This window comes from Dermacentor andersoni, chromosome 10 (assembly GCF_023375885.2).
Source record: "Dermacentor andersoni chromosome 10, qqDerAnde1_hic_scaffold, whole genome shotgun sequence".
Classification (NCBI taxonomy): Eukaryota; Metazoa; Arthropoda; class Arachnida; order Ixodida; family Ixodidae; genus Dermacentor; species Dermacentor andersoni.
Genome location: NC_092823.1, coordinates 52,380,362 through 52,404,186, shown reverse-complemented (window position 1 = coordinate 52,404,186; position 23,825 = coordinate 52,380,362). Strand labels below are relative to the sequence as shown.

Below are 23,825 nucleotides of genomic sequence, written 5' to 3'. Positions count from 1 at the left end.
TTGAGGTTTGAAATTGAGCATAAGAAAATTAGGTGTTACGGTATTCAATGAATACAGTGAACAGACAGTGGTAATACAGGGCCACGAAATACTTCGGGTAAGAGAATATATATACCTTGGTATGTGGATAAACGAAGGCAATAGATATATGGAAACACAGGAAAGAAACAATAACAGTAAAGGGGAAGATAAATGCAGCCATAATGAAGCCCAGAGCGCTATGGGGATACTATAGGTACGAGGTGCTCCAGAGGAACGTGGAAATGTGTAATGGTTCCAGGACTTACTTTTGGAAATGCGCTTGTTGGCTTGAAATCAGGGGTACAATCAAGACTCGATAGCAACCAAAGGTCAGTGGGACGCCTCGCATTAGGCGCTCACGGGAAGACTACAAATGAAGCTGTGCAGGGTGATATGGGCCGGACTAGTTTTGAAGTGAGGGAAGCTCACAGTAAAATTGATTATGAAGAACGACTGGGAAATATGGAAGAAAGTAAATGGGCTGGGGGAGTGTTGAAGTATCTGTACAGGAAAAACATAGATTCACAGAGGAGGAAAAGAACTATAGGAAGCTTACCGGCAAGTATGCGGCCTGTAAGGTGAGCAACATAGCAACAAAGAACGTCAAGCGGAAAGTCAGAGAGTCTGAAATAATCTCATGGGTAGCGGCAATAGAAAAGAAACCTGCCATGAGTAACTACTTAAGACAAAAAAACGAAATCAGGAAAGGAACAATTTATGATAACTCAAAGGGAAGCTCATTACTTTGTGAAGCGAGATCGGGACGCCTAGGAAACGGTAAATTAAATTTTACCGTCGCAGTCTTTATTTTTTCGAACTGCCCAATTATTTTGATAATATTGCGGCATCGTCCGAGTCCAAAAAACGCGGCCTGCAGCTGTGAATATGTTGATAGTCGGCCGCGAGTGGTCGCTTTATTTCGTGTGGCAGTCTGAACGCATTCCGATGCTTCAGTGAGTAACTGTAAGCCTGCCTAGTGCAAAGGTAGCACCTGGTGAAAAAATTAAACAAAAAGTTTACGTGGGCCTCGCAAGACAAGGTTGCTTTGGCAATACGTATTGTTCATTAAATGAATGCGCACTAAACGAGCCAGTTGTAAATAGAATAGATAGACTGCAGTTACCTGGCTCGTCACCCTCAAATCATCCAAGAACCTCTACTGCGTTTCTGTTGAATGCGAAAAAGAACAAAATCATATTACGAGAAAATTCGACAGCCCCGTGTGGTCAAGGGTAGTACACGCGAAGAGGCTGCCATCGTGTTTCTCATTAGAACTGGATCTGCCTACACACCGGCAGGGTTACTTAGGACTTGGACGATCCATTTTCTCACTTCGTGCCTTGCGCAGTTGTGTCCGTACTTCGGAGGCGAAAGAAAGGCGTTAGTTCGCTGCCTACAAGACAGGGCCCTTCAACAGGTGAACTTTCAAGACGTGTGGGTCCCTGAGGAGGCCCGGAATAATCGGGAAAACAGCGTTGCCCCTGTTGACTGCGTTCCTCAGAAAGGCCGAATTGATGGACGCTTTGTAAAACACCGTTTCCTGGCCGAATATACGATGCTCGCTCGAAACAACTGTCGGCAAAGCGCGTCAGCCTAACGTCGCCTGCATGATGCGCCACCACTACCGACACACACACACACACACACACACACACACATATATATATATATATATATATAAATATATATATATATATATATATATATATATATATATAGCACGGGCATTGTTTCTGGATTCTTGAGAACGGTACAGAAACAAAAGTAAGCATATTGTTCCCTGATAAATTGAGTTTGTACCTCGATCACGTTCCAGCATCTGATTTCGTATTCAGGCCACAGTGCTGCACTGAGGCTTTCTCATTTACACACTGGCACAGAGGCGTTCTCATTTACAAACTATAGGAGTTTGTGAAGCGTGTTGTCAGCTCTTGCGGCGTCTGAGGATATCTAATATCTGGCGATAGGAGCGTAGGTGTTTATTATCCAAGTGGGCTCGCTTCTCTCGAGGAATTTCCCAATAAAGCCTGCAGCATGCGCACAGAAATACCAATCACCTGAGGAGCCAGTGATCGGTGTTACGTCATCTCACGGCTCGGTGTCGCTTCGCCCATTCATTATATCGATCGATGCGTGAGGCAGTCTTTATATAGACACCGACCTCTGTAATTTGTCCAGGAGCGCCTAGTGTACCCTTTTGTAAGCATCGCGTTATTTTTCAGATTTGTAGATGCATTGACTAACATTGTATAAATGCAGTAATCTTTTGTATGCATAGTTTATTTATTTGCTTAGTTACTTTGTTTGTGAGTTCCTTATTCATAGGGCGACCAGCTTATAGACATAGGAGTTGTGTAAAAATGCAATACAAAAGAAGATACCGCTACACCGAAAAAAAGACAACAAGATATGAGAGAGAATGGCGCAATTGAAATCTTCTTGGTCCGTAAAGGAGATGATGGCGGTGGAAAATTCGTTCCATTTCTTTGTAGTCTTTGGAATAAGCGAGTCAGGGTAGATTATCACGATATTCTAGGACGCCAAGTTTCAAATGATGATGAACTGGAGTATCTACTCGTGTTAGCGCTTGTAAAAAGGCCTTGTTTTGCGTTCTCGTTATACAAATAGATCTCACGACACACCCATCACTGACTTATAAGACGATGTGTGTAGTTACTACGGAGACATAACGTCTACTTTCTTTCATACTTTTAACATTATATGAGGGAGAACAGCCAACTGTATATAGCAAACAGGTCGATTCGCAATGGTCTCGATAGCTCTAACAATTTATTGAGGCAATTAGTTAGTGATTGGTTGAAGTGCACGAGTGATTTATTTAACCCATTCTTAGAGACAGTTGCGTATTTTTTTTTAACATTCGCTTTCTAACCGTAGCGAATCCCAACCTTCCAAAAATACGTTTTCCTCGAAATTTTCCTCACGCACCATGGAAGCCCATTAAAGTCAAACAAATCCTTTCTGTTGAAATAAACTTGTTGTCACCACCACCAACTTGGTTACAGTGGCCCCCCGCTATCTGCCTCGCATATATATATATACGTATATATATATACATATATATATATATATATATATATATATATATATATATATATATATATATATATATATATATATATATATATATACGTGTGTGTGTGTCTGCCTGTGTCGGCTGTTCGCAATTGGGGTGCCACGATCGCTAATGATATAGGCAACATCGCCATTGTCTGGCTGGTATCAGCTCTTACGAGCAGTTGTAGCGTGATAACGCTTCCTTATATATATATATATATATATATATATATATATATATATATATATATACATATGTGTGTGTGTGTGTGTGTGTGTGTGTGTGTGTGTGTGTGTGTGTGTGTGTGTGTGTGTGTGTGTGTGTGTGTGTGTGTCGGTCGGTCGGTAGGTCGGGGGGCAACTGCACGGTTTTGATATGAGCGCGGATGTCAGTGCTTCATCCATTACCGCTTTTATGCATGTCAACCGGCCGTCTAGCACTGTATACCTGTTTTTCTTTTTCTTTTTTTGGCGACAGAACTTTCCCCCGGAGATGCTGTCATGCGTGCTGGTACTGGAACAGGCGCTGTCGGTGCGGGCCCTCCAGGAGATGGTCACGGCTGCCAACTCGGACACGGTCAGTGACTCCCTTTCATGCATGTGTTAATTTGCATCAGATGAAGTCATCTAATGTTAAAAAAAATAACAGATACAATTGCTATGTGAATGAATGCTCATGCCTATAGAAAAATATATTGCATGTCACGGCGAATTCGGCTTGAGGCGCGGGGAACGGGACATGTTATATTTACCGTGTGTTATCGCCATAATTCGCCATAATATGGACTACTACTTATCTCAAACCCGAATATTCTGAGCAATTGTAATTCTTTGCAAAATTGTATTGCAATTAGAAGCTAAAGTGCCCATGAAGATGCGCACAGAGTCTTGAACAACTCAACCAAGCTTCTTGAACTACAAGATATCAGTCACTATTCATGCATACTTGATATGTATTCTTGTTTTCAGAAAAGGAACAGTAGGCACCACTCATAAACGCACATGCCCTCTTGAAAAAAATGCATTAAATAATGTCTGACTGTATTAACTTTGCGGGGTCATTATGTTTTCATCAACCTAGGCAATTGGTTCCCTAATATGAAAAACGAAAAAGTTACCCCGCAGAAGTTTCATCTTGCAGAGTGCTTTTCCGACCAAAAGAAAAGATCTACGCGACGTTTACTTATAGAGTCCAAAATGTTATTATCCTATGCTTTGTTCTATTTTATTTATTCTAGCCCTTCGTAGCCCTTCCTTACGTAATGGCCTCGGGCCTTTAACGATGAAATAAATGAAGTGATATGAAAATGAAATGAAACGGAATATGCATAAACCCAAACTACGCGTAGTCCGATGAAACCAAAAAGTACGTCACTTTCCCTCTCATTAACGTCGTTTGTTATTTCTTACAAGCAACGAGCTTTTACAGCGCACACAGTGTAGAGAGGTGCTGACGCCTTCAACTCACGAAGTCGACTACGTTTCTACGCAGACGCGCTCAAAGTGACGCATATTTTCAGTCAGTGTTCGCAAGTCGTGCGCGCGTGCAGCTCGCTAATGTTCGCGCATCACGCGTACACATGGACTTTATTTCTCTGCTTCCTACGGACTTAGCTTATTCTTTCTGACAAGCGCAACTTACAGAGCGGTACAAAATACAGACACGGCATTACTGTGTTGCCCCGTTCACCGCCCCTGTACTTTGAGTTGTCAATTCACTCCGCCTCGCTCGCACATTCTAGCGGATTCCTTGTTAGGTCTACATAGTGACCATCCCGGTACGGCGTTGGTCCCGGCTTCGCTCCCCTCGTCCTGTCCACTTCGTCTCACGTCCCGTCTGAAGTCGCGCTTCGTTTCCTCTTTAACCAGATGAGTGTGTGAGTGAGTGAAAAACTTTATCAGCTCTGGGTTCGCTGGTCTTCTGCGGTCTTCAGATGGCATCGTCCGTCTTCTAGCACAACGGTCGGTTGCCCTTAGTCCAGGGCTCCGCTGGATGCTGCTGCCAGTTGTGCTCGCCGAATCAGACCTTCTTGGTCGACCTGGCGATCGCTGGAGAGCACTCCCTCCCATTGCTCCGCACTCGGGTTTGGTATAAGGGGTACCACGTCAATCTTCTGGCATGCCCACGTTATGTGATACAGCGTGGGTGTTTCGTGGCACCAGGGGCATTTGTCATTGTACCAGATGAGAGTTTTTGGTTTTGCTACCCTGTATGTACTGTGGTAGAGGAAATAGTGGTGTACAGAGGGAGCAGAGAGGTAGAGGGATGGGGAAAGAGAAGGGGGGCGATGAGATGAAAAAAAAGATAACGAGGAAGACGTTCCCATTAGAGGCATTCACACAAGCCAGCTATAAAGTACAGAGTCCCGTCACTCACGCGCTGTCCATGCCACGCTAAGCACGGTGCGTTTCGCGGTGCCTACGCGAAGATGGCAGGAGCCGACGAAGAGGAGCGGCACTTGTCCGAAGCGATTAGGCTCTTGTCGTCTCGTAGACACGCCGCACGCGCTGCCTCCTTCGTCTCCTGTCATCCTCGTAAGCCGCGACACATTCCTGCCCAGAGACATGTCTACAGTGGAGGGACACTAATCTCCTACGTTTCGGATGTCGCTAGTCGACGGTGATGTAGAGTTTTCGATTTGGTGGCGCGTAGACACTCTGGGGGACTGGCGAATACACCGGGCAGTTGCGAAAATATATTGAGAAATAGGGAAAGTGAGACAGGTGAAAACAAAATGTTATGATAGGTAGCATACAGAATTAAGAGAGTTAGCTTGGAGAGAATGATTTGATAAAAATGGCGGAATAAATGAGAAACATACAAATAAAACAAATCTAAAATCAATATTGTTAAAAGATATAGAAACTGTAAATTAGAAATTTCGTGCCCAACTCTCCTTGATCCTTCTAGGAAATCCGGGATTGCAGTGCTGGTCTTCCCTTCGCTGTGGCTAAGAGCCGGAGCGCAGAAGGATAGTAAACTTAAAGCAGTTAAGTTCAATCCAAGAAGGCGGACCGGCGTCTCTAATGCTTGCTTTGTTAAAGTAATACGCGTGACGGAAATGTCGAGTATTTCGCGTTCTATATCATTTTTTTTCCTTCTTTGGCTATTACCTTCCCCATCAAATGAGCCCGTTTCCGTCTTATATCCTATAGGCTCTCGTATTAGTACACGCATCAGCTATTGTTATTTTTGTTTTATACAATTACCGTGCTTCGTCGTGGTCAAAGGGAACAATGTGAGTTTCAATTTTTTTCCTCTTCTATAATTTCCGCGCATATTTCGTTTCTTCAAGTCGTCTGCGTCCTTCGAGCCCGAGTTTCCAAAGTTTCCCTGTTTTCGATACAGAATGACCGCCAATCACCAATGCAGCATTTCTCCCTGTACTATAATGAAAGCTTCAGTCGCATTTTTGGGTACATCCGGGGCCTTTGGCACGCAAACGAATAATATGCTCGCATGGGATACGTAATACTCTAGCCTACACGTGCATCTGACTGACGTGCCTTACATGTGTACATTTAAAACGGTGTGTCTATCACCGCAGTACCCTGATTGTCCTAGGTCGGCATCCCTACATCAGTATGCGTGAAAGAGCGTAGGTTTGGGCATGTTTGTATTCCATAACGTTTAGGTTTTTAGCGCACGAAAAGAGACGATAGACCGCTGTGTCCGCGTCGTACCACTGTCTCTCGTCCATTTTAGTGCGCTAAAAACTTAAGTTATTACGGTAACCGGCTGGCCCGAACCTTCGCTATTAATCCGCGTAGAAAGCCCTACGCCGTCCCCGAAGAAAAAAGCAGTGTAGAAATAAACGCAGCCTGAAGCACATGCACCGCCCGTCTTTTACCGCGTTTCTGAAGACAAAAAGACGCCCGCAAGTGGCGCCTCGGGCGCCTCACACGAGCGCGAAGCGAAGCTCTCGCAAGAGCGAACCGCGGCTCGTTCCTTTTCTGCGGCATGCACTCGACGCGCCCTGCGCACGCCTCGTTCTTCTTGATGGCATGGGGGGTGAACACAAAAGCCGTTTCCCGTTTTAGCCACGCTCGGCCGATCGTTTTAGTGTCGAACAAGGCACGCTTCTCTGCGCGCGGAGCTGTCTAAAGAAGAGCCGCCCGTTCGGTGAAAGTCTTGCAGCGGACGTCTACACATGACGACGCACAACCGTGCACACGGCCAGTCTTTATTTTCGTTGGTCTTTCTCGCTCTGCGCGGTGAAGTCGGGAGAACGTCGATGTTCGAATTCCTCGGTGCGCTAAAGCTTGGCGCCTTTATCGGTAACAAAAAAGAAAAGGAAAAGAAACAATAGCGGAGACGGATACTGTGAACGCGCTAGAATATGAATTTGGGGGCCTGTTTCAAAAAAGGCATTTCATGCACTGAAACGGTTCGCAAAGACGGATCACCAACCAATCGTGATAATCGACATGTTATCAGCGAAGTATCGAGCCACTCAGTCACAAAAGGGTGTTCAAATTCGAAAAGTGCTAAGCATTCGGCGACCCCGCGGTATGTTTTCTTTTTACCGAAGTCGCATTGAACCCGAAATGGAGCATATTTGTCAAACGTATAATAAGTAAATTTTTATTCCATACGTCCCCACGTGGGAGGCCTAGGCCCAGCCACCATCTCTTGCTGGTTTCAATAAAGTTTATTCAGTCAGTCAGTAACCTTTCGAGCCGAGGCACACTTGAAGAGCGAGGGCTAAACGTGTGAGGTACCATTTCCTTCCCACTAGTATTGTTATAACCGTAGAAGACAGAGAGACAAAAAGCTATAAGAAAATAGACGGGCGAGTCCAACTGCCATTTCTAATTCAGGTGTGAAAGCTATAAGGAAAATGATATCAAAATGAATGAAAAAAATATTGGGACGCCTGCTGCTCAAAGGATGTTCCACGTCCTCCGCCGTTGTCTTGAGTGGCGCTGGCTAACACTCCCAGGATTAGATCTAATACGCATGCGCAAACACCCGATAAAGTTCACGGGAGCATCATCAAGGTAGCTCAATGCTAACGCGCCGCGCGCGTAATGCGGGGTATGTGGGTTCGGCTTCCACCTGTGCCGAGTTTTGGTCTCTTTTCATTTCCCTTCCTGTTATAGTTTCGTGATTTCAACTTAAATTAACGCACTTAATTTCCCTTATGCTTCTTCCGGCTTCACCGTATGTTTGATTCATTGTCGCTAACAACACATTGAGCCTTTCGGATCCCGTAGTCTTCTGGTTCATTTAAAGACCACGGCAGTGTTCATGATTTGAATATTGTAACAGCGCTAACACATGTATCCACAAAGTAACAAGGACGAGACACAAGCGCTGACTGTCAACTAAATTTTATTGACGGAAGACGGATACCTTATATGAAGGCAAAGGCAGAAGTGAAGGCGAAGGGAGCGATACAATCGGGAAAAAAATCACATTGCGCATCGATGAACGTAAGTGCCGGCAGTCACCGAAAACAGACACAGAAAAACAAAAAAACAAGAAAAAAGCCAAGGGATACTAACAGACAATCAATCAGTAAGCGGTCGTTTCCAAAAATTGAAGCTCTGCAGAAAAAAGCGATACAGAGGGGGTGCTTACGCACTTGCTGCCATATTTCTTTATGTAAAATGCTTCCATGACGCGTCCCGTCGTGTCGGCACTCTTACCGAGAATCTTTGTCTCTCCCAAACTTACTTTGTTACTTTGTGGATGCATGGGTTAGCGGTGTTACAATATTCAAATCAAGTATGCACCAACTCGTCCAGAAAGAAGTTTTAATGAGGCAGTGTTCAAGTTACTCCGCCATCAACATCTGCCGCCGAGCTCAGTGTAAACCCAGAGCTACTGCCGTGCGTCTCACGTTTCCGAAGCTCAGAAAACCAGAGACCAGCATTCCTCCGAATCTCCGATGCATTGCACCAATGAAAAATCGGCTCTAATAAGTGTCCTGGCGACAGAGTGATTCATGAGCATTCGAGATTCGATTTTTTTTTCTCTTTTTTTTTGACAAGAACTGCTCTTTTCAAAAATTTTTGTGTATGAGTGCGTGTACTAACAGCGGTATTCCGTTATCACATTTCTGGCACGGATAAAAATAAGCCCAAGCATTTCCTTTTATTGCTCAATACCTGCCTCGCAGCTGGTATGCATGTTATCAATAACGATACAGCACGCATTCACCATAAAAATATCGACCAAACAAACGGTCACTGGCGACGATAACAGCGAGAGAGTTGAAAAGAAACCAGTCCTGGACGGCGGAGATCAACTGAACGGCTTCATCTAAAACCAACTGCATACCATTCTCCTTGACGTTCCCTTTCATCACGCCGTGCAGCATGCATCTTGCCGGGTGCATCATTGTATATTATGAACAAGCTCCACACGTTTGTTTTGCGCCAGCGCTCCATAAGCCCGAAGGGCTGAGGAATCTGGCCTGTTCTCAAGGAGGCGTACTGAAGGGTAATCACTGTCTGAGCGGCTATTCTGAGCCCGTGGCGTGACCACGTGACAGCAAGTATTGCCAACGAGAGGACTGTGCATGGTAGGATGTATTTCCCTCCGTGTACGCCCGGCCAGCGACTCCAACAAAAAAGTAAAAACAAAAACAAAGCATAGGATTTCTTGCATATTCGCATCCCTGCTTCATGTCGTGTTCACCATCCATCAACTCTATTTCCTTCCTTGCGTTTTTGCCGTACCCATGCAAACACAGGCAGGTCTCGGCGTACTGGCGCAGGTCGATGTTTCTCCTTCACTGAAAATAAATGATCTCCTTTTGCGTACTCCACCAGTTGCAAGAGCTTACACGGGCGTCATTGTGTTTGTACCGCTTACGTATGTAACTGTTGCCCGCTGCACTCCTTGGTTGCGTGCAACTCTCACGGCTATGTCTTTGCCTCGTAATAACAAGGCACGCTCAAAAACATAACGATTCAGATCTAATTAATTTTACGGTTTAACTTAGGGGCTAAAAATCACCCTCGTCGCCATACTACCGATATATATTTCTAACTTTAAAGGAACAAGTCTGCGTGTTACAAATACTATCTGAACAATAAGGATATCCTGGCTACTAGAGCTCAGACATGCAGTTTTCCCTTTATTTTGTAGTTACTTATGCGGAGTTTCATGGCGCCAGAACAGCTTAGGTAATGATGCGCCAGAAACATAATCAAAAGACGTGATACAATAAAAATAGGAAAAAGGTTCCTTCGCTAGAACAATAGAAATATTATGAAGAAATCGAGAGAGCCACGCCGGTTGTAAAGATTGTGCAAGTATTTTGGGCTCTCTAAAAGCCAAAAAACCTCAATATGGTTAACAAGCGTATCCTGACCTGAAATCATGGGGTGAAAATATATACTCTGAGCATACATCTTAGAAAAACAAATTTGTCTTTGTGTTTCCGGGGTGGGACATGTTATAGAACATGATTTACTTTTCTTTAATGGTTCTTCTCAGCAATTGAAATTTGGTTGACCTTGCTTTTTTAAGAACCCAACGAAGCTTGTTTTCTCTCTTAGTGACGCCCTTGTGTATCAATTCCTTCTCCAGTTTATCTTACCTCCTGGAAACTACCATGTCTCGAAGAGCCGTCTCCTCAGTTCTTACACATTCTGCCAAAGGGCTAGCGCTTTGATTACTGCTGCGAAAGCTATTGTGCGGACAGGATACATCAGCGAACAGAAGCCGTTTAAATGACAGTGCCTTTCTTGGCGTGTTACCTGTTACCCCAACTTTTCCCTACCAAGTATGCTTGAGTGCTACTGCTGGGTATATATATATATATATATATATATATATATATATATATATATATATATATATATATTGTAGTGGGTAACATGCATGTGGCGCTGTGCGGACTGCCACCGCTGCGGCGCGAGACCCGAGCTCGGGCTGCTGATGCGAACAGCTAGGACTCGCGATCAAGAGCCACTTGCGATCCCGCATACGAGCTGCAATAAACCCCCTTTCATTTGGTGGAGCTGCGGGGTAGACCTCGGAAACTGAAACTCCGAAGCCGGACGCTACCGACTGCTACGACCATGCCTGACGAAACCACCCAGGAAGATGCACCACAGCCTCCGGCGGTCATCGTTTCCGGTGTGTTGCGCCAGCGTGATCCTGCCATCTTTAGCGGCACCCATGATCATGACGTGGAGGATTGGTTGTCTTCTTATGAACGGGTGAGCCAGCAGAACAAGTGGGACGACGTCACCAAGTTGCACAACGTGCTGTTTTACTTAACCGGCGTCGCGAACCTCTGGTTCCGAAACCACGAACACGATTTCGCCACATGGAGCACATTCAAAACAAGTTTCGCAGAAGTGTTCGGGCGCCGCGCTGTGCGCAAGCTTCGCGCAGAACAACGCCTGCGTGGGCGTGCGCAACATCACGGTGAAACTTTCACAAGTTACATCGAAGATGTTATTGACCTGTGTAAGCGCGTGAATCCGTCAATGTCAGAACAGGACAAGATAAAACACATTATGAAAGGCATTGATGAGGACGCCTTTCAGATGTTGTTAGCGAAGGATCCGCGTACCGTGGCCGAAGTTATCAATTTGTGCCAAAGTTTTGACGAGCTACGGAAACAACGCATCTTAGCTCGGCGCCCACCGCCTACGGAAGATTCGTTAGCCGCATTAATTATTGGCGACAACCACACAACTTTGCTGACGCAAATAAAAGAATTTGTGCGCGAGGAGGTCGCACGACAGCTCTCGATTTTGCCGACCACGGAGAAGCCTTCTCAATGTTTGGCTCCAGCGCTCCGACAGATAATTCAAGAGCAAGTGACCGAAGCTCTTCCACCTCCGTGTCAGCCGGCTCCCGTGGCCGCGCCTCTGACGTATGCTGAAGCCGTTGCACGGGCGCCTCGTCTACAGGGATTCTCTCCTCCGCCTTCAGCGCCTCGCCCGCCGGTGTTCTCTCCTCCGCCTTCGCCTCGCCAGCCGGTGGAATCCTTTTTCAGTGCACAGCAGCGGGGGCCACATCCTTGGCGCACTGCTGACAACCGCCCAATATGCTATGCCTGCGGTACCCCGGGTCATGTTGTGCGCTTCTGCCGCTGGCGCTTGCCGGCCTCCGTGGGCACCCCGCGACGACTCAGCTCCGACTTCCGACCTTTCCGTCTGCCTCAGCGACCACCACCGGAAGCCTACGCTGCTGATGGCATGCCGGCACCGCAGTCACAGCTCTACGGCACCCGTCGCTCGCCTTCTCCTCGTCGGCGCTCACTCTCACCCATGCGTCGTAGACCCAGTGCCAGTACTACTGAGGCGGAAAACTGATTTCCGCAGTTCCTGAGGCACGAACTGCGTCATCGTCGGAACATCAAAGTCCTCGTTTTCCCCCCGCTAACGTTATTGAAGTGTCCGTTGATGGCATCAAATGCCTTGCGCTCGTCGATACAGGTGCTGCTGTATCCGTGATTAGTGAGAAGCTTTGTCGTGCATTGCGGAAAGTGACCATGAAACCTTCGGTTCCATTGCTTAGAACAGCCAGTGCACAACAAGTTCAGCCAGTCGCTATGTGCACTGCCAGGGTGCTGATTCGAGACATATTGTATTCCATTGATTTCTTTGTGCTAACTTGTTGCTCCCACGATGTCATTCTCGGTTGGGATTTTCTGTCGCGCCATCATGCCGTCATTGACTGTGCACGTGCTGAGGTTCAGTTCTCCGTTCTGTGCGATTTGCCATGTCACGACTTTCAAGTTCAGGATCTTAGCAGGATCTGTGTAGCTTCGGATACTGACCTTCCTCCTCACAGTGCTGTATTTGTCCCTCTTTCATGTGCATCGCTTGCCGAAGCGACGGTCATGTTTACACCCGCTGCCGTCTTCATTCGCCGCCAACCTATATTGTTGCCTTTCGCCCTCCTCACGGTTCACCATGGTGCTGCAGAAATACTGATTTCAAACCCAAATTCATACACTTTGGCTTTGCACTGTGGCGAGACTATTGGTACCGTCGAGTCTGTCGACATTGACGCTATTGTGCATTTCCCTATGGCCGACGACGTAGATACTGCCAACGTAGCAGCACTGACACCCCATGTGCCATCTAACCGAGTACCACCGGATGTTTTTTGTCGCTCCATTGCGGATGACCTCGAGCCGACACAACGTGAGCGACTAATTACTCTTTTAAATGATTTTCACGCCTCTTTTGATTGGAACCAAGCATCATTAGGCCGCACAAGTACCGTCTCTCACCACATTGATACGGGACATCACGCACCATTACGCCAGCGTCCGTACCGCGTGTCATCCACCGAGCGTCGTGTCATCGCCGAGCAAGTTGAAGACATGCTTGACCGTGGTGTTATCAAGCCATCCTGCAGCCCTTGGTCATCGCCCGTAGTACTCATTAAGAAAAAAGATGGCTCGATTCGTTTCTGTGTGGACTATCGACGCCTCAACAAGATTACACGAAAAGATGTCTATCCTCTACCGCGCATAGATGACGCCATGGATTGTCTATATGGTGCTGAATTCTTTTCTTCTTTGGACTTGCGATCGGGCTATTGGCAAGTGCCAGTGGATGAATCCGACCGCTCGAAAACAGCTTTCATTACGCCTGATGGCCTGTATGAGTTTACAGTAATGCCATTCGGCCTCTGCAATGCGCCCGCGACATTCGAAAGAATGATGGACAATATTCTGCGAGGCCTCAAATGGAAGACGTGCCTGTGTTATTTAGACGACGTGGTAGTTTTCTCCCCTGATTTCACCACTCACCTCTCTCGTCTACGCGAAGTCCTTATTTGCCTTGCCACCGCCGGCCTTCAACTTAACTTGAAAAAGTGCCGCTTCGGCGCCCGCCAGCTGACCATACTTGGCCATGTCGTTTCCAAAGACGGCGTCCTTCCCGACCCTGACAAACTTCGCGCTGTCGCCGAATTTCCGCGGCCGACTACACTGAAAGAGCTCCGAAGTTTTATCGGCCTTTGCTCTTATTTTGGACGCTTTGTGCGCAATTTTGCCTGCATCATCGCTCCCCTGACGAAGCTCCTGGCTGGCCCCGGTGACCTTCGCCATTGGACTCCGGCATGTGACCAAGCCTTCACCACTTTGCGTCGTCTGCTTACCTCACCGCCTGTTCTACGCCACTAGGACCCGACTGCACCGACCGAAGTTCATACGGACGCCAGTGGCGTTGGTCTTGGAGCCGTCCTTGCGCAACGCAAGCCTGGCTTTCCGGAATATGTGGTTGCGTATGCGAGTCGTGCCCTCACGAAGGCAGAAACCAATTATTCTGTCACAGAGAAAGAATGTTTGGCTATAGTTTGGGCGTTAAACAAATTTCGCCCTTACTTGTATGGCCATCCGTTCGATGTTGTGACAGACCACCACGCGCTCTGCTGGCTTGCGTCACTGAAAGACCCGTCAGGCCGTCTTGGACGTTGGGCTCTTCGGCTCCAAGAATTTGACATTCGCGTCATCTATCGATCCGGGCGCCAACATTCTGATGCCGATGCACTCTCCCGATCGCCCATGCGATCCGACGAAACGCCACCCTCACCCATAGAGTGCCCGGTTGCTACGCTTGCTGTTACCGACATGCCGTCTGAACAGAGGAAAGATCCGTGGATTGTGTCTCTCGTTGACATTCTTCACAGTTCTTCGACGGCTACATGCCCTCGAGCCCTTCGTCGCCAAGCCACCCATTTCGTGCTACGGGACGCCATCTTGTACCGCCGAAACTATCAGCCGGACGGTCGCAAATGGCTGCTAGTCATCCCTCGCCATTTGCGCTCCGACATATGCACGTACTTCCACGCCGACCCACAACAAGCTCATGCTGGCGTCCTGAAAACCTACGAGTGGCTCCGCCAGCGCTACTACTGGCGCGGCATGTATTCTTATGTCCGCAAATACATTCGGTCATGTGTAGCCTGTCAGCGACGCAAGACATCTCCTCATACGACAGGCCCTCTACAACCTTTACCGTGTCCTGCACGTCCTTTTGATCGGATTGGCATTGACCTTTATGGGCCTCTTCCATCCACTGCTAAAGGAAATCGTTGGATAATTGTCGCAGTAGACCACCTCACAAGATATGCCGAAACTGCTGCACTTGCTTCGGCTTCGGCTGCTGCTCGCGACGTCGCCGCATTCATGTTACGGCATTTCATCTTACGGCATGGCGCACCGGGAGAACTGCTCAGCGATCGAGGCCGTGTCTTCTTGTCCGAAGTTATTAATGAGCTACTCGCCGCTTGCCGCACTATTCACCGCACCACTACGGCGTATCACCCACGGACTAACGGTCTAACGGAACGGTTCAACCGCACTCTTGGTGACATGCTCACCATGTATGTTGCGTCTGATCATTCCAATTGGGACGATGTCCTCCCTTTTGTGACGTACGCGTATAACACCGCCGTTCAGGCTACCACAGGCTTCTCCCCATTTTTCCTTCTTTATGGACGTGAACCATCCACTACCCTCGACACCATGCTACCATATCATCCGGATGCCTCTGAATTCACCCCTCTTTCCGAAGTTGCTCGCCATGCTGAAGAGTGCCGCCAACTGGCTCGCTCGTTCACGTCGGATACCCAAGGAATCCACAAAGATCGCCACGACAACGGGCAGCCCACACAGTCCTTCGCCGTGGACTCTCACGTCTGGCTTCAGCTGCCCTTCCAATCTCCAGGCCTTAGCCAAAAGCTCGCTCCGAAATATCAGGGTCCGTACCGGATCGTCGCGTGTACATCGCCGGTGAATTATGTGGTCGAACCGGTGACGCCATCTTCGGACAAACGCCGCCGTGGCCGCGAGACGGTTCACATCAGCCGCCTGAAGCCGTACCACGACCCCCTTATCGTGTCATCACCTTAGGTCGCCAGGATGGCTCCTCTTCACCGCGGGGGCAATTGTAGTGGGTAACATGCATGTGGCGCTGTGCGGACTGCCACCGCTGCGGCGCGAGACCCGAGCTCGGGCTGCTGATGCGAACAGCTAGGACTCGCGATCAAGAGCCACTTGCGATCCCGCATACGAGCTGCAATAAACCCCCTTTCAATATCTATCTATATATATATATATATATATATATATATATATATATATATATATTTATATATAGCAACGTTGTGTGACGATCGGATTCAAACAGATGACATCTAGCATAGAAGCGTGATGCCAATAATTAAACATTACGCCCGCATGCCTTTCCCCACAACTGCAGGCTTCATAATTAGATCTTAATTTTGGCGAGTAAGACTCCATTAATTAGTCAAAATTAGTGAACACGTCATCATACGTGGAAATTGGGGTCGATCGCGAAGTTAGTGCAGTAAAATAATTGAAGCACTCCGACGTTCCTCCTTGCTCCCTTTACGCGAGGTGTGACGCGGTATATAGTGCAGTGCGTAGTCGCATACCACCCCATTCTCACCGCCAACTCAACTTAAGAGGCACGGTGTTTGGTCGACGACAACTGTAGATTGAATAGCTTTCCAAATTTTTATCTAAGTCTGTCCAAACAGTTTCCAGTTTCGTCTGTAGGGTTTCTAGTTATTTTCACGACTCAGAAATTGCTGCAGCAGTTGGTTTTTTACCACCCTGATTGCCATCGTGAGTTTCGAGTGCAAGAACCTCCGCCGACGATTAAGCTAACTTGTGTTGTTATTATTAATAAACGAACTCCTTACTCTCAAACGGTAAGGTGTAATATTATTTCCAGGACCACAATAGTGAAAGTCTGCACCAACATCTGGTGAATGATTGAATATTCAACTGCAAGGATGGACTGACAGGCGAGTTGGTTCACGATTAGACGAAATCAATGAACATTGATAAATAAAGTGAGATTATTTATAAGAATCTCTTTCTTGATTTCTTTTTTTCTTGTTAAAAAATGTTAAATGAAGAACAGTAAAAATTTAGTCACTGTGATGAAGCGCATCGATATAGCTTAATATCAGTCTCATTTTGTTAGCGCAAACATTCGTGCCGCACAATACCCCACAGTTTATGTACAATTCTGCCAAAGCATTCCTGCTGAATGCGTGCGAGCGTGTTGTGTGTGTACCTTCAAGCAGGAAACGAAATCCAGATTGCATGAAAGCAGTCTATCTATCCATCCTCGCAAACATGAACATTGCCTCGTCTGACTTGCGCAGAGGCTTTATTCTGCCTCCGTGTCCTCCTCTGAAAAGTGATTGCCTTTGTTAGAGCTTCAAACCTCGACGTCTCTACTGAGTGCTGTTTCTATGTACGCCCCTTTATTTTCTCTCTTCTTCCAGGGCAAAGGAACGCAGTCGGGCCACAGAACTCTGCTGTATGGTCACGCCGTGCTCTTGAGGCACCAGAATAGCAACATGGTAGGTGCACGAAAAAAAGCTTCCTTCCACTTTAGAGAGTTTGGCGTGGCGTTGCGTTACAACGGGTTGCCCTTGAACCATTGTCTACGGCTGCTTTTGCAAAGTTTCTCCATGACCCAGTTTGTTGGAAAGAGATCTCATATCCTCGAACTTTGGGGAAGTGTGCCACACATCCGTTTTTGACCGCGTTGTGTCATTTTTTTTTTATATGTACGCATGTGGGATTAGAGCGCTGTATCTGCGTATGTTGAAAAGGAAATGGAAATTTCCAGGTCATTGTTGAAAGAAACATGAGGACTACGTATTTTTTTTTTCTTTCTTAAGAAGTATTGGTTCCTCGAACAGCGCTTCGTGTTAAACTGATTGCGGACATAAATGGCTGAGTTACTGCGTGCTTCAACATTTAACATCTCAGTATTATTAATTGTATGTATTGCCCCGTGGTCATATGTTAATAGGCGGTCTGCCAGGCGGTTTCGAATAAAATCTGGAATTAAGACTGCTGCTATACAGAGCAAGTTTGTTCTTTTTAGAGTAGTAGATGGCTCATACTTTTCTCCCACACGATGTTACTGTGTATATCGATTCCCACTGCTTACCAACTAAAATTCTTTTTTTCTTTTTCGCCCCATTTCTTGAACACAGTACCTGGCCTGTCTTTCGAGCAGCTCATACAACGACAAGCTTGCCTTCGATGTCGGCTTACAAGATCACTGTCAAGGTAAAGCATGCCGGACCTTTCGAGGTAATGTTGCTGCTTACAGGAACAAAGACGCACAAACCTTGTGCCTTCGCTCTATACTTTCGTAATCTGCAGCCGCATCACCCACTTTGCATAACGTGGAAAACATTAATTACGCGTCCCGGCCTAAGTCGGTTTTATATGTACCTCCTTTTTATGCCTTTCGCGTACTTGCTGTTTCCATGCACGAAACAAGTCAAATTTAGGAAAGCGACCATACCTCCGTCTACGGCAACTGGAGAAACAAAGAGCACAGCAAAATTATACGCCAAGCTCATGATTGCAAATCAAATTTCAAGATAGTCGGAGTCGAAACAAAATAGATCAGGAATTGATTTTTCATACATTCTTTGCGAAAGCCTAACTATCTGTCGCCTGGTGCAAACGTTCGTGAGAGCCAACTTAAAGTTGCGTCATACAATAGGCCTGCAAAGATGCATAAAGTAAAAATCACCAGCATTTGTGGAAAAACGTCGGTCGCATCAGTGGCTGGCTATTTACGTGATGATATAAACGTTTTTCAGCCGCTTGGCCCACAAGAAAACAAAGGGACAGTATAAAAAAGCATAGACAAAGGTCTCGCTTCTAACACTGGTTTTTCCTTACAGAAGTCACATTATGCGTATATATATATATATATATATATATATATATATATATATATATTTGTGTGTGTGTGTGTGTGCGTGTGTGTGTGTGTGTTTGTGTGACGCGAGCAGGAGGGAGGTTGTGGACGTAGGATAACATGGTCGCCCGAACGCTGCCTTTATTCTTCCTCCTCTATCTCTCGTTTCTCCACTGTTGCACCGTACCGTACATTGTGCGGTTCGTCTTATATATATATATATATATATATATGCACAAGGAAACACAAGAAGAATAGGTTGCGCAAGCGCATTAGTAAAAGTTGATGAAACCTGAGTTTCCTGACTGGAGCAAGCGAACTTCACAACATATCCGGAAACCGACATTTCTGATAATGATCAACATGCCCATGCTCAAGGGCTTTGCGCCGTTTATGCCGCGCTCTAAAAGCTTCCTTGGCCAACCAGCACTTCTTTCGATCGTTGGGAACAGCAGTTTGCATAATCGCACGCGAATTCAACCCTCTTTTTAACGGCACTCGGTTTATGGCAGCCCGTGATATTCTTCCGAGCTTATCTCAGAAAACTGCTGCAACTGCGTCCTCGTAAAGATCATGCAGTACCCACACACGGCTAACGTGGCACGCGACCGTTCGACGTGGCCTGTGGCGTTTCACAACACATTTTTCGTTTATATATATATAAAAAAAAGCAGCAACGGCCCGAGCACTGTCACGTCCTTCCAAATAGGTCCCGTTGCAGGAGAGTTTCAGGCATTGAGTTTCTTGAACAATGAACCTCGTTGTACTGCTGTTTCTCCAAGCGAGTGTTTAAGCTCCCCACTAGGAGCTGTGGCGCGGATCTCTTGCAATGCCACGCTTCTGTGCCGTGTGCGTGTGTGCGTCTGACGCAGTTGAGCCGTAGTTGAGCGAGCCGGTACTTAGACATGCGAGTGAAAAAGGAACTGGTCGTGACGGCAATCCAACTAATGGCCTCCCTCGTTCCTCTGCGCGATGTCGCCGTTATGTTCACTGAGGCCCGTTAGGCGTGCGCTCTGAACAAACGATTCGCCTAGACTCATTGTGTCGCTCTCCTGCTCGGATGAACGCATTTGAAGTTCGCGAATACAAGAACTCAGTCGAGTTCCCTGGCAATGTTTATATACTTTCTTTATTTCAGTATCGTTGTTTCTTTCTTTCGCACTTTTTTGTTCCTCTTTCTTCTTTCTTGGTAAGTAACTGGTAAGGTTCCTTCAGTTGTAGTGTAATACGTGGCACTTTTAATATCTTTTGCGTCACTTTGGCCCTTGCAAGATTGTGTAGCAAAAAAAAATGATAACGGTACTGTAAAGTTTATGTTTGAGCACGGGGTGAAACTCTAATCGCGGAGAGAAAAAAGAAACATTTTGTTGCCTCTGGGCGAGTGTTTGCAATAAACCTGTGGGCACAGTTCTGTGAGTACGTAGCTTCAGAGCAGAAAGACGCACAAAAATTCTGCGGATTTTAAAAGTAAGGCATTTCCGCTCCCAGTTGCAAGTGTTTCAGCGGTTGTGTCGTTTCGCGTACAGACTAGTTTGCATCGGGGTCAACGTTGACGCCTAAATGTAACCTTAGTGCATTTTTTTTTATCGCAGTGGCCCCGAATACCCATCAGCAATCACAAAATTTCCCCGCAACTGTGCCCCCCCAAATGCTGAAAAAGCTTGTGTAATTGGCCACGTAATGAAGTATGCAGCGTTTCTATGTTTCGATTTCCAATCGCCCGTCGCGTTGAGTTCTACACATAGATCACCACTATAGCATAATGTGCTTCTCGGTTACAAAAAAAAAAGATTTCTTTGGTCTGTATCTTATCAGTGTGTCGATACATCACATAACGAAGCACCTAATTGCTCACCGCACCTGCGAGCTGCAGGATGCTTTCAAGTCCTTGCGTACTCGAGCATTGTTGCGTTGCAGAGGAACACGTAAGCATCGCCATCGCTCTGTCGCTGTCATACAATCTTTAAGGAATCTCGCGACAATCTATACGTGGCTGTGTTGAGCATGTTCGATCTGAGACATCGGACTCTGCTAAGATTGCGCTTCGGTCAGTGCATTAGCAAGCAAACGTGCATGAATACTATCAGCGTCATCACACGCGAAAACGCCAGCGCCACCCACCTGTCACAATCGCCAGCGGTTGTGGCAATGCGTGTCTAAACTTGGCTATTTACAGCTCCTCTTTCTCCCTGTGTTTGTTTTGCTGCAGCATTTGCAGTATCGTGCTATATTGCACCCATCGTCGACGCTTATGCAGCACGGTAACGGACGGCGATGATGAATAATGCATCTAGCACTGAAGCGGCTTCGGCGCAAGGCAAGCACAAAACGAGATAAAACCAAGCATTGTTCCGAAATGTTCTAATGTTGATATATATTTACTGTGGACAAATGGAGCAAATCAGAGTAGGATATCCTCCGGCTATGTTAAGAATAGCAGGCTCGCAATGATATTTCCCCGAGTGCATAGCCGGTGAGCAAACGCAGTGGCGACTGGGATGATTGTTTCTCTTTGACGCGTACTGATATTGTATTCACGTTCACTGCTCACCCACAGACAGCAGTGGTTCCGTGGCGGTTACGTGAGCGCGAATTTCTTGAGTGCTCATTAAATTGCGGGACGAGCGTGCTGCAGTACACGCAGAAGACTGTAGCTAAGGTGCTAAACTCACGCTTGCAAGTGATGTGGCGCTCTTGCTTTCCGGTACACCGACGCTCCGTTTCCTAAATGCTGGGCGTTTTCTTTCATGCACCCTGCTCCGGCCCCTCCACTCCCACACACACCAGGCGAGGCGTGCTGGTGGACCATTCACCCGGCCTCCAAGCAGAGGTCCGAAGGAGAGAAGGTCCGCGTCGGAGACGACCTCATCCTCGTCAGCGTAGCCACCGAGCGATACCTGGTTAGCATCCATATTCGCACGAGCTGCTTTGCTTCCTTTAGTAGCCGCAGAGCTTCCTGACGTATGTTTGTATTACTTGTATTTAGTTATTGTTTTGTCTGGTCATTAGCCTCAACAAGGCGGTTCCAAGCGCCATTGTTGAAGCAAATGAGCTCAAGCATTTCTTTCGTGATCTGTCGGCCATGACAAAACGGACCATTACCTTGAAAGTCATGTGGGCGCTAAACATACAGTCATCCTAACTGCGCTGATATTTTTACTAATAACGTAAAGGCGGTTATGTATTCTTTAGTACGGTAACGATACCTTATTGTCATATCTAAAACATATATTGCAGCGCAAGTTATTGCGAGACCAAAGGACCATTATAGAAAGGAGCGGCAGACACTTACATTTTGATAGCACCAGATCATAAGAAGATGGTTCTGAGGCGCTGTATGTATACTGGGTCGGTTCAATATAAGACTTCTGTGCAGAGTTGTCGCGAAAGAGCCAACCCGATGTAATGAAAATTATGATATGTGGAGGCGCCGCAATGGGCGTCTCTCATTAACAGAATATTTATGAAACTTTGGACTCCATCATTTACTATTACACCTGGACGTTCCTCAAAGCTGCCCGTAGCAGCATGCTTTTACGAAAAGAATAATTCAGGTGACAAAAATTACTTTATGTGCTTACCGAAAATCTGCCTTAAACTGGTGTGCTTTTAGTATGCGTATTCATTTTCTGGAAAGTATGTAGGCGTTCTGCCCCTTCCGGCGGCACTTTCCAGCCTGCTCCTCCCTTACCCTTTTCTCTTAAATGTATATGCGTTTTCAAACATAATAATAATAATAATAATAATTATTATTATTATTATTATTATTATTATTATTATTATTATTATTATTATTATTATTATTATTATTATTATTATTATTATTATTATTATTATTGAACTTTATGGTGCAGTTGGTACTGCTCTACGGATAAAGGAACGCGGTGAATTGTTGCCGTACACTTTTGGCTCGGGCAGTCTACGTCCCACCGTGGGAAGTTCGAGGCATGAAAAGCATCACAAACTGCCCAACGCTTCAGTAATTATTCGTCTGCTTTTTTGCGTAATGTATACACCAAACATCAGCTGTTCGTGCATAACAGCCTGAAACAGGCGACGCAACTATTGTTCCATTGAAGATTCATATGTCATGTATAATCTCAAACATAATTTAATGTAAAAGTTTATCATCGAACGCTGTTTAACTCTCTGAATTGGTCGCCGAGTAAATGGTTACGAACAGCTACATTTTACACCGTTTGAAATCCCTGCAGCACACGGCCAAGGAAGGCGACGACACGATCGTGAACGCCAGCTTTCATCTCACGCATTGGTCAGTGGCACCATTCGGGACGGGCACCAGCAGAACGAAGAACGTTGGTGAGTACTACTCCGCTCCAGAGGCAACTGCCATACTTTATGGAGCGTAGGTGCCTTGCCATCTGAGCAGCCTTCTACGCCAATTATGTGATACGTGAAAGTTTGTAAAACATCCGTAGGCTACTCTAAAGACGTGAATTTGTTTATTGCGTATTCTGTTGGCCTTAAAACGTGCGTCGGGATAGTTTTGTTTAAAAACTGGTTCGTTAGGGGCTATACGCTAACTTAATAACGGACAAGTTATTATGTAACGCTAAGAGTGGCACTAACAGCTTTGAAATCACAATAACAGCCTTGGGTACTTTGAAATTAAGGATTGCTGCATTTATACTGATAAGTCACTTAGGCTTCCTAATGAACATTTTATTTTTATGTATATGAAGTAGCGGGTTTGCTTATTTTTTATATTGAGCGCGATAAAGCACCGTCCCGTGGGTGGAACTTGTTAGCTGTCTTGAATATGAGCAGCTGTCTCGATTTTGGCAATCTGGAGCATGATCTAAGGAAGATGAATAAGTTCGGGAATACTAGGCAGTCAGAGATCTGGGCCCGCTTTCACAAAGTGTATAGTCTCACTGTATAACTGTTTCTCAAGAGCCAATTCCAGCCAGTCTTTATTCTGTCCGTATCATTATCGAAGGTGACGGGCCACTAGCCAAGGCCACTTACGCGCGAAAATCTTTGACGATTCGGCCGCAGCTATTTGCCTT

At 46.3% G+C, this 23,825-nt stretch overlaps 1 protein-coding gene across 6 annotated transcripts in view; it reads left to right on the top strand.

Annotated features, from left to right (window-relative positions):
• RyR (Ryanodine receptor) overlaps positions 1-23,825 on the top strand; it is a 314,977-nt gene that overhangs the window by 69,130 nt on the left and 222,022 nt on the right. For all 6 annotated transcript variants that reach the window (XM_055062325.2, XM_055062323.2, XM_055062324.2 and 3 more), the window contains exons 3-7: positions 3,578-3,676; positions 17,351-17,428; positions 18,074-18,149; positions 21,583-21,695; positions 23,010-23,115. In XM_055062325.2, the coding sequence (XP_054918300.2) occupies positions 3,578-3,676; positions 17,351-17,428; positions 18,074-18,149; positions 21,583-21,695; positions 23,010-23,115 (472 nt within the window). The remainder of the gene's footprint in view (positions 1-3,577; positions 3,677-17,350; positions 17,429-18,073; positions 18,150-21,582; positions 21,696-23,009; positions 23,116-23,825) is intronic.